This window comes from Heliangelus exortis, chromosome Z (assembly GCF_036169615.1).
Source record: "Heliangelus exortis chromosome Z, bHelExo1.hap1, whole genome shotgun sequence".
Lineage (NCBI taxonomy): Eukaryota > Metazoa > Chordata > Aves > Apodiformes > Trochilidae > Heliangelus > Heliangelus exortis.
In genome coordinates this window covers 10,232,847-10,243,812 of record NC_092454.1, presented here as the reverse complement: position 1 = coordinate 10,243,812, position 10,966 = coordinate 10,232,847, and the positions used below count along the sequence as shown (strand labels likewise).

At 55.7% G+C, this 10,966-nt stretch overlaps 1 protein-coding gene across 2 annotated transcripts; it reads left to right on the top strand.

Annotated features, from left to right (window-relative positions):
* Nucleotides 1–356: 356 nt before the first annotated feature.
* On the top strand, nt 357–10,840 carry FANCG (FA complementation group G). 2 transcript variants are annotated; one of them, XM_071730231.1, is made up of 14 exons: nt 357–487; nt 1,111–1,201; nt 1,853–1,984; nt 3,290–3,483; nt 4,163–4,316; nt 5,436–5,566; nt 5,955–6,101; nt 6,897–7,057; nt 7,258–7,324; nt 7,732–8,063; nt 8,174–8,229; nt 8,898–9,035; nt 9,671–9,794; nt 10,579–10,840. In XM_071730231.1, exons 1-14 carry the CDS (start codon nt 401–403, stop codon nt 10,820–10,822), a joined length of 2,058 nt encoding a protein of 685 aa, XP_071586332.1. In that variant the 5' UTR covers nt 357–400; the 3' UTR covers nt 10,823–10,840. The 2 variants fall into 2 exon arrangements, with proteins under 2 accessions (XP_071586332.1, XP_071586333.1); XM_071730232.1 differs by lacking the exon at nt 1,111–1,201 and having other exon boundaries at nt 381–487.
* The last annotated feature ends 126 nt before the right edge of the window (nt 10,841–10,966 follow it).

The window sequence follows — 10,966 nt, the reverse complement described above, 5'->3', positions numbered from 1 at the left end:
TCCGGGTGGCTGCCAACAGATGGTGGCAAATAAAGCCGTGAGATGTGAGGCGGGGGGTCGTTGCCTTTTCCTTCGCGCCCTGCGGGGGTCGGAGAGGGGGGCCAGGGGGGGGTCGTGGGCATGCGGCCCCGCCCCCCCACCCCCCCCCCACCCCCCCCCCACCCTCCGGGAGCGGCTCCACCACTCCACCTTCCTACCCCTAGTGCGGAAGCTTGGCCCTTCTCGGCCGCCGCCGTTGTGGCGGGAAGGCGGCCGGCACCGCGCTTTCCCGCCTGTTGCCTTGGCGACCGCCGCTTCCGCTCTGTCCCGCCGGCCAATGGCGGTGCCGGGCGCGCGGGCCCCAGCCAATCATCGGGGAGGCGGCAGCAGAGCGGGCGGCGGCGGCCATGAAGCGGCGGCCATGAAGCGGCGGCGGGGAGCGGACCCGGAGCCGGGGTGTCTGAAGGCATGGGCGGACCGGAACCGGGATTTGGCCGAGAGCTGGCGGGTGAAACGGGTCTCCTCTCACCCTTCGTTCTGCCCTTCCCCCCGCCTCTGCCAGTGGTTGCGGGAACGTCGCCCCTTGGGGCTAAGCTGCAGCTTGCACCGTGGGTCCTGGGGCGGGAGGAGAAGGAGAAGGGAAAGGGAGAGGAAAGGGAGTGGAGAGCATCGTAAAACCACGGGTTGGGTTGGGTTGGGCTGGGCTGGGCTGGGCTGGGCTGGGCTGGGCTGGGGGGGGCCTTAGAGGTCATCTAGTTCTAAGCCCCTCTGCCATGGGCAGGGACACCTCCCGCTGGACCAGGTCGCTCCCAGCCCCATCCAGCCTGGCCTTGGACACTTCCAGGGATGGGGCAGCCACGAGGCAAGGGGAGAGGAAGGGAAGAGAAAAGTAAGGGAAAGGGAGGGGAGGAAAAGAGCAAAGCAAGGGAAAGGGAGGGGAGGAGGGAAAGGGGCAAGGAGAGCAGGGGAGGGGAGGACAAGGAAATGGGAAAGGAGAGAAGAGAAAGACAAGGCAAGGGGAGGAAAAGGTAAGAGGAAGGGAGAAAAGATGGGAAGGGGAAGGGAGAGGGGATGAGGGATGACAAGGTGTGTGCCATGGCCCAGGCCAGGGGCTGAGTGTCTGCCTTGCAGGCGGTGCGGTGCTCGGGGCAGAGCGGAGCCGTGGCGCGGGAGGTGCGGCGGCAGCAAGGAGCCTCCAGGGAGCTGCTCCTCGAGATGTGGAGTGAGTGGGGACACCGTGCCTTGCCTTACCCTCCTGTGGCACCCTTCCGATGGCAGATCCTGGATCAGAAGCGCCAGTTCCCAGACACGGGGCTGCACTTCTGGTATTCCAGTGCTGGAAACCACTGCGGGGAGGGGGATGAAACATTTATTGCTGCCTAAAGCTGAGGTGGGCCTGTAAAGGGGTTAAGGCTCAGCCCCAACCTCTGCCTAATTTTTCTTGGAAACGTGGCCAGAGTTGTGGGGTCTCTAGAAAAAATGTGGCAGCCTTTGCCCGGGGATGGTGGTAAAGAGGCACCCTGCCACAGCTGTGGTGCAGAGGAGGCCTGATGTGAGGGAAACAGCATGGAAAAGCTGTGTAAAAGGATGGATTTATAGTGGAAGGGTATTACTTCTCTTTTGGGGGAGCTGGAAGGTTTTAGTCCTGGAGGACTACAACACCTGGTTAGCTGGGGAATGGATACCTAAAGCAGTGGTGGCAGCTGCTGTCTCTCTAGGCACTGCAGTTCCCATCCTGCTAAGCCTCACCAGAACAACATAACTGGCAAGGACATTTCTCTTACCACAAAGGCAGGTGATGGCACCTTAGTGAGAGCAGTTGCTGAGTTTTTCTTGCCAGCTCAATTTCCTGTTGGTTTGGCTGTTACCACAGGGCTGCCAGCTGCCCTCCCCACCCTGCCTCTGGAGCTCACTGTCCTCTACAACTCCCTGCTTTTCTCTGTGGGGGCATCAGACTCTGCCATCAAAAGAGAAGCAGAAGGAATACGCATGGGGCTCCTTAGGGGTAAGGAGCTCATTCTCTGTACTGGGGCTCCTCGGGGTGAAGAGGTTCTTCTCTGCACTTTAGAGATGTGGGATCATAGAATCACAGAATCATAGAATTGGCTGGGTTGGAAGGGACCTCTGAGATCATCAAGTCCAACCCTTGATCCACTCCCGCTGCAGTTACCAGACCATGGCACTGAGTGCCACATCCAGTCTCTTTTTAAATATCTCCAGGGACGGAGAATCCAATGCTTGATCACCCTCACAGTAAAGAAATTCTTTCTAATGTCCAACCTAAACCTCCCCTGGCACAACTTGAGACCTCTTGTGCCCTCTTGTCTTGCTGAGAGTTGCCTGGGAAAAGAGACCAACCCCCCCCTGGCTCCAACCTCCTTTCAGGGAGTTGTAGAGAGTGATGAGGTCTCCTCTGAGCCTCCTCCAGGCTGAACAGCCCCAGCTCCCTCAGCCTCTCCTCATAGGATCTGTGCTCGAGTCCCTTCACCAGCCTGGTTGCCCTCCTTTGGACCTGCTCCAGGACCTCGATACCCTTCCTGAACTGAGGGGCCCAGAACTGGACACAGTACTCAAGGTGTGGCCTCACCAGGGCTGAGCACAGGGGCAGAATCACTTCCTTGGACCTGCTGGCCACGCTGTTCCTGATACAGGCCAGGATGCCATTGGCCTTCTTGGCTACCTGGGCAGATGAGTGTGAGCAGGGAAGACTGACTAGTGGGAAGGGGAGGAGGTGGGGCAGCTTGTGGCTGCCTCCCTGTCTGTCTTCCTGATGCTGCCTGCATCCATGGCCCAGAGGTTTTAAGGGAAGTGAGAGTTTTCCAGGCATCAGGTGCCAAGTCACTAGCAAAGTTTTAGTGGCTGTAGAAAATAAGTAGTTTATTTAATTGTGTTGTGCTGGCTTCAATGAAAACTCACTGAAATAGGCTGCAGGTGAGAGGGGGATCTGCAGTACTGGCACATGTTTGCCTGGGAGCAAGTGACCTCAGGAGGACTTGGAGCTCTGAGCCATGGGTTGTCTCCTGAGCATGCCACTGTTAACTCCACTGTCTAAGAGTTTGGGGTTTTGTGCTGCTCAGGCCAGGCCAACCCTGTAACCATGTTCTTTCCCTCACTGAGAAGCCCATGCTTGCTTGAGGCTTTCTCTCCCTCCTGGGGGGATGTCTGTTTTAAGGCATAAACTTCTTGTCTCATGGCTGGGGCTTTTCCGTTTGTTTACATTTCTTGCTCGTGTGTTTTGGTTTTTTGGGTTTGTTTTGGGGGTTGGTTTTTTTCGGGTTTTTTTGGTGTTTTTTGTTTTGTTTTGCTTTAGTTCTGGAGTCCTTTGGGTCTGGGGGGCAGGATCTGAGCACAGAGGAGCTGTGGCAGAAGGTGCTGCAGGAGGTGACTGCGGAGGAGCTGCGGGCACCTTTGCATCGCCTGTGTGCCCTGCAGGCAGGGTGGTGGCTGGCAGACAGGCGCCTGGGGAGCATCACCAGCCTCTTCTGCCTCCTCAGACAGGCTGAGGTAACGTGGGGGGGGGCACAGCTGCTCCTGGTTGCCTCCATTCAGAGTGCCTGGGCCCTCAGAAACCCCTCACCATGGGTTTGCTGAAGGAGATGGAGTAACCCTGCTCTGTGAAATGTTACTGGGGCATTTGGAGACCTGGACCCCCTCACAGTGCTGCCCAGTCAGCCTGAGTAATCCTCTTGCTGGCACTCAGTCAGTTTGAGTGGTTTTGAGTGCACTAATGGGTCCCAAAATATCTCCTGCTTGCCTGGGTCCTAGACCTCAAGGTGCTAGAAAAGAGATTTGGGCAGGCTGGGAGGGGGATGCAGCCTCTCTAGGGATCAAGCTGCAAGCAGTGGGCAGCAGAGGAACCTTCCCTGCTGATCTCAGGGTTGTGTGGATGCTGCTTAGGGATCCCAGCTGGTTGAATGCCCTCTTGCAGCACTGGGATTGCCAGCAGCCTCTCAAAGGTACCATCTCAGTCTGAGCTGCTGCCTCGGTCCAAGGAGGTGTCAGTGCAGTGAGGGGCTTGCTGTTGAAGTCAGAGGGTGGTAGGAAATTGCCCCTCAGCACAGGGAGCACTGTTGTCCCACAGCTTGTTGGGACTGTAGTTTCCCTGTGCCCTGGGACTGGTGTTTCCTGCTTCTCTTCAGCATTCTCTTGGGTTTTGTTTTTTTTTTTATCTGTGTATTCACAGGACACGGGGAGAGCTCGCTGCAGCCAGGGGGAGAACAAACTTCTGTACCTGCTCAAGGCATGGCAAGTGCCTGCTGAGGAGGCATCCCTGCCCCTTGTACAGAGTGCTGAGGACTTGAAAGAGACCCTCTGCACATCAGCAGCCTTTCTGCAAGGTTGGTGTGGAGGAGGTTCTCATGCCAGCACAGCCTCACACTGCTCTCTTCTCCCAGGACCTCCTCCACCTTCCCTTTTCTTGGTTCCTCTTCCTAATCAGACAGGCCCCTGTGGTTTTCTGTGCTCTTCCTTTGGTAGAAGGCCTGGGCTGAATCTCTGGGTCTGTCTCTGTACTTTGGTGCTCAGTATCCAGAGAAGCTTCCCTGCTTTTTACACAGCTAAGCCCTTCTCTGCACTGTCACGGGGTTCCTCTGCCTGTCTGTGGCTTTAGGTAGCTGTCTGGGCCCTGCTTTTATGAAGCAGAACACTGGCAGGGAGATAACAAGGATTTTCCTTTCTTCTGTCTTCTGGCACTTGTCTTGTTGCAGCATATTGTTCCTGTCAGGTTACAGTGCTGTGTGAACCCTGCAGAGCTGTCGTGCAGCTTTGTACCCTGGTGTCACTGCAGGTCACTGCTCTCGTCCAACTTCTGCCTTCTGTCCTTGTGCTTTTCTCTTGCTTGCTGTCTTGACAAGCCCAGCAGCTCCAGGGACAGCCAGCACTGCCCTGATGTGCTCAGGGTCCTTCCTGCAAGGAGGGAGGGCAGGAGCTTCTGCCCACTGATGCCTCTAGGGTGGTGATGGCTTTTCCAGGGGGGAGGTGGCAGATGTGAAGGTGATGTGGACATGTCCAAGGAGCCCCAGAGAGAAGCTTGGAATGGGGATTGAAAGAAAAGCAAATACCATTGGCAGTTAATATTAATAAAGTAACAACCTTAAAGCATCCTGCTGGGAAATGGCCAGATGTGCTGGAAAAAGTCTTTCTGAGATTCTGTGTGCTTCCCTATCCACCCTGTGGATGAATGTGTCCCCACCACCTAGCTCTTGCCCTTGTTCTGGGCCAAGGCAGGCATCTGGGCTTGGAAGCTGCTATTATTTCTTTTCCATCGAGCTGCTTGTCCACTTGCAACACCACCAAACCCAAGATGGCAGCTTGGCACCATCCTGCTGGGTGTTGCTGGGTGCAGAGGGGACCAGGGAGGTCCCCGTGGTGCTGGGAGGAAGAGGGCATGGATGGTGTTTGGGGAGCAGGCAGGTGGGAAGGGGAGACACAGAGCTGAGGTGTTGGGTCTGTCCTAGGGCTGCTGGAGCTGGAGGCTGAGAACTTCCCCACTGCCTTCTCCCTCCTTAAGGAAGCTGCAGGAGGTTTCTGCTCCAAGAGAGTCCTGGCTCAGATCTACACCTGCCTGGGCTGCTGTGCTCAGCGAATGGTAATGGATGGGCTCCTCCCCTCTTCTCATCAGGGAGAGGGGAAATACAGCCCCGAGCAGGGTGGGAAGGCTCAAGCTTGATGACCACATAGGCTCTGCATGGTCCCAGGCTGCTGCTGGAAGGTGAAGGCTTGAGCAGAAGTTGCCCTTGTAGCTCCATCCTCCTTGGAGAGCTGCAAAACCCAGGTGGGGATTTTGGCTCAACACAAGGGGTTGCTGCAGAGAGCGAAGCTCCAAAACCAGCCTGAGGAGGGCTGCCTTTGCCTGAGGTGCTGCCCTTGCTTAGTGGGGATCCCTGGAGATGCAGAGCAGAGATCTGGATCCCAGTGAACATTTAAGATGTCAGCAAGATGTCCTTACAACACCCACCTCTTTCCTGTCTAACTAGGGCAAGCCTCAGACAGCCCTTCAGCACCTGAAACGGGCCCTCCAGGTGGACTTCCAGTGCCTTCCTGCCCTGCACCACGCTGCAGCAGTGTACCACGAGCTGAAGGAGACTGATGCAGAGCTGCAGGCCCTGGCTCTGCTCTATGAGGTTTGTCTGCTACTTAAGAGTTCTGGGTTTGATTTTAGGTCACCAGAGCTTCAGACAGGCTCCTAGCTTCTGGGGGGCTGTTTAACCCTGGAGGAGTCCCCGAAGCAGACTGCAGTGATGCAGCCGTGGTGCTGCCTTCTGCAGCAGGCAGGAAAGAGCCCAACCAGGTCCAGAATTCCTGCTTAGCACCTGGTGGTTGGGAAGGGTGTTGGACCTGGTTAATTTCCTGGTGGCTTGGTACAAGAGGTTACACTCATGCTAGAAAGTATCAGGCTCATAATAAGGTCTCTAATAGGAATGAGGCCTTGAAAAAAAGCAGATTGGGGGGGTGTGTGCCTTAGCCAGAGCAACCTTGGTCTGCCTGGGAGGAGGAGGTCATGGCAGTGGAATCCCAGTTAGCTCTTCAGCTGTTGTTGGGAATCAGTAAGGTGTAAGGACAGCTGTGGTGAGGCAGCTCTCTCATCACAAATTGCCCAAGATCTGGTCTAACTAGGTCTGTGGCTGCAATGGGGGAGAATGTTCCAGGCAACTCAGAGCACCTTGAACTGATAAACCTGAGGTGATCTGAGCAATCTTGCACATCTCCTGGTGGGAATAAGAAGTCTGCTTGTTTCTGTGTGAGCCTGGTTGCTCCTCCTGGTGCCACAGTGAGCAAGAGCAGCATAGCTCTGCTTACAAAGTGTAGTATTTCTGCTCCTCTGGGTGCGTCTCCAGATGCCAGAAGTGACACGATTGCTGCTGCTTGGGACTTGGTCAGCAGTTTCTTGACCTTGTTTCCTGGTTTTGGTTTCACAGGCTCTGGAAAAAAACCCTCCTGGAGCAACTTCCTCTAACCCACGTTTCCTAATGCAAGCAGAGCTCCTGGTCTGCACACCAGGCCTGGCTTCCCTCCTTCGCCATCGCCACCCCTCTGAAGTGAAGTACCTGCTGGCACAACGCTGCCTCCAGGATGGGAGGTAACAGCCCCTCTGGCCTGCTTGCAACATTCTGCTTGTTCAGGCTCTGCAGTTCTCTCTGTGCTCCTGGAAATCATCCAGCTGAGTACTGCTGTTGTAGGTCACAGGTGGTACGGCCAGAGTCAGTGATGTGCAGGGTCACAGCCCGTGGGCTGCTGGCACTTCTTGGGGTCCCTCAGCTCCTTCTGTCCCATTTGCAGGGTGGCTGATGCAGTGGAACATTATCTGGATGTTCTGACTCTGCTTCAGGAGGGGCCGCAGCAGCAGGTAGGTGCCTTGCTTAATAGTTCCCTCAGTAGAGAGATTTGGATCTCTGTTCCTGAGCCCAGGCATCATCCTGCCAAGTTTCAGTGCCTGGTTTGAGCTATGAAGGAAACAAGGTGGAGGCTGGCACCTCTGAGCTGTGCATGTCTATTGTTGGATTTGTACCAGAGACCACTTGAACACTTGGAGAAACAGCTTCCCCTTCCTGTGGGGAGCATCTGCTGGCCTGGTTTGGGATATCCTTCACCCTTTATTCTGCTGAGCTGTCAGTGCTTCACAGCTTCTGCCTCTTCCAGCAGGCACCAGGATCTGTGGGATTGAGTCTGAGGGTTCCCAGTAAGCAACAGGCTCATTCTGCTTGGTGCTCTGCAGTTCTGTGTCTGAGCCCTGCCACCACTCTTGCTCCCCAGGTGCCCCTGGTTGGTAGCTCAGCTCTGCCCAGGATCCCAGAGGTGTTCTTGGAAGCAGCATCCGCCTTGGAGCAGGCTGGGAGGCACCAGGATGCCATAACTGTGTGTGAGGAGGTCATCAGCCGGACAACTGACTTGATCCCACGGATGTTACGTGTGGAGGAGGAGCTGGAGCTGCCAGAGTGCCCCTCACCAGGGGCAGGGCTGGCAGGTCTGTCCCAGAAGAAGGAGAATCTGCACTGCCTTGCCTGGAGAGCAGCTGGATACCTGCACCAGGGCTGGGCACGGGCTGTGCTGGGTGAGAGCAAGGAGGCCATCACACAGTTCAGCAGGTGAGGGAGCCTTGCTGGGAAAAGGGTCTCCCAGACAGCAACAATGTCTGGGAACTGCCAGGACAGGGCACAACACGAGTACTGGAGCTCCTCCATCCTTCCACCCACAGGTGCCTTGGTGATCTCTTGAGGGTTCAGCTTTGTGGGTCTGGTGTTGGACTGACAGGTAGGACACTGCACAGCTGGGAGTTATGTAGGGCCTGGCTGGGTCAGGATCTGCAGTACAGGAGACAGGCTCTGGCCCCAGTGTCACCTCTGGCAGCTGGTGCTTGTCCCAGCATGATGAGCTATGCACCATGCTGGAGCTGCTGGAGGGTTGGCTGGTTTGGTTGTAAGCAGGGTTTGTCTTCTACTCTGTCTCCTTTTCCACCTTCCAGGTTAAATGGGCTGAGAACCAGGAAGCATCTCCAGATCTCAGGACAGAGATCTGTACCCATTGTGCAGATGTGCAGCCAAAGGCCAGGCTGCTGGTCACTGCTCACCAGAGCCATGTAGGGCACCAAGCTCTTGGTGTTCTTCACCTGGCCTCCTTCACCCTCTCAGAGAGGCAGAGCTCTGTCACTGAGAGTTTTAGGGACTGGAAAATCATAGAATTACAGAATGGTTTGGGTTGGAAGGAACTTTAAACTTCTCCTAGTTCCAACCCTACTGCACAGGCAGGAACACCTTCCACGAGGCCAAGTTGTTTAAAGCCCCATCAATCCTGGCCTTGAACACCTCCAAATGAGTAAATATTTGGCCTATCCTGACTGCTCACCTGGCTCAGCATTCAGGGATGAGGGAGGGAATGTCTGCAGGATGCTGTCTCCAGGTATTTGTGTCTCTCTGTGCCAGAGAATCCTCTGCCAGAAGTGGAGGTGCTCCAGAAGATCAGGCTGCTCTCCCTCATTGGGCGAGGGACACAGTTCCTGGAGCTGGGAAAGCACAAGGAAGCCTTGTTGGATTTCCAACATGGTTTGCAGATCTCACCAGGTAAGAGCCTTATTTTAGTGAGGAACAGAGGGGATTTCCACAAAGATGTCCTGGGATGCTTTGCTGTATGCAGCAGAAAGGTCTTGGTTTTTTAGACCACAGTTATTCAGCAGCTGGAGTTCTGGCTCATCCTAGGGAGCAGCATGTCCATGCCTGCCAGACCACAGGCTGAATGCAGAGGGCTGTCAGGGAGAGGGGACTGAAGTGTGGAACTGCAGGAGTCCAAGCACAACTGAGGCATGGGTTCTGATTTCGGGGTGACCCTGTGCAGTGCTCTGGCCATACTGACACACTGCAAGTGAACTTAGCCAGGATCTGCCAGACCTACTGGTCCCAGACTTGCTGGTCCCAGTTCTGACTGAGGCTTCATCCCTTCGGGGTGTGCAGCTGTCTGCAAGGAGAACCCCAACCCATGTCCAGACATGTGTGGGCAGCTTTACCTCAGGGGTGATGCCATCTGCCCCAGGCTTAATTAGAGCCTGCAACACAGCCTGGATGCTTTCCTCCCCATGACACCACCTCTCTTCACCCTTGCCTGTCTTCTCATCTTCTTTTGCAACACCCTGCATACCACAGCAGTGCTAGGAACCTGCTTTTCCCCTGCCAAGGGCTGAATCCCCCTTCGTGTCTTGCAGGTGACCCAGCTGCCACCTCCTACCTGGTCCTGGCCCTGTGGAAACTGGACCGAAAGCAGGAGGCAGCTGCTCACTGGCTGAAGATCTCCCAGAGCCCTCCGAGGGAGGATGAGCAGGTGGGAAGGTGCGTAGAGGGATGGGGTGAAATCTCAGCCCCACACAAGAGCTCCAGGAGCACAACCCATGTTTCCAGCTGTGTCTGAGGGGTTTACTCCCCATTCTTCTGTGGAGAGGCACGGCCAACCTAGTCAGGCCATGACATAAAATGGCTTGGGTTGGAAGGGACCTAAAAGATCATCTGGTTCTAACCTCAACACCTCCCACCAGATCAGGTTGTTTCAAGCCCCGTCCAACCTGGCCTTGAACACTTCCAGGGATGGGGCAGCCACAACTTCCCCGGGCAGCCTGTGCCAGTGTCTCACCACAACTTCCTTTTACACTTTATCCTATTTAAATAATCATCCAGTGTGAGCAGCAGGGTTAAAAACTTGACACAAGTAGAATTTTCCTGAAGTCAGGCAGGCCTGGGTATGGGAGTGTCTTTGGAGGCCTGGAGTTCTTGGGGTGACTGTGGTTGTTTTGGGATGGTTGGGATTTTGGAGGCTTGGGCCACTCCCTGGGTTGAGTCATATGCAAGGGAAGACAAAAGTGAAGAGTTTCTTATTAATATATAATCTAATTTACCCTCTGCTGGTTTGAAGCTGTTTCCCCTCATCCTCTCGCTCCCTGTCTTTTTAGGTAGTCCCTCCCTGCCTTTCCTGTAGCCCCTTCAGGCACTGGAAGGTGCTATAAGGTCTCCCTGGAGCCTTCTCCAGGCTGATCAACACCAACTCCCAGCCTGGCCCCACGGGAGAGATGCTCCAGCCCTCTGACACGTGGTCCCGCTGCAGCTCTCCCTTCTCTTTCAGGTCATTCCCTTTGTACCTGATGTCCTGTCTGCAGCAGGCAGTGTTCCCTCACAGGGAATCCTTGGCCAGCAGACTCCAGGATTACTTGGGACACCACAGACCGGGACCACTCGAGATGACCCGGGACACCTCCCTCTCCCCGCTGCTGCAGTCTCCCCATGCCCGCCTGGCACGGGAAGACTCGGAGTCACTCCTGGATGAAGCTGGATCCCCAGAGGGTGGGAACAGAACAGGTCCTTTCTAATAAAAGATGCTGCTCGGTGTGGTTTCCCCTTTTTGGGGATTCCAACCCCAACACCTCCCTTGAGCCCAGGCTGCCCTCATACTCCCTCCCACCGATAGCTCCCGAGAGTTTCCGGTGGGGGCTTTGGGCGGAGGGGAAGGGCCC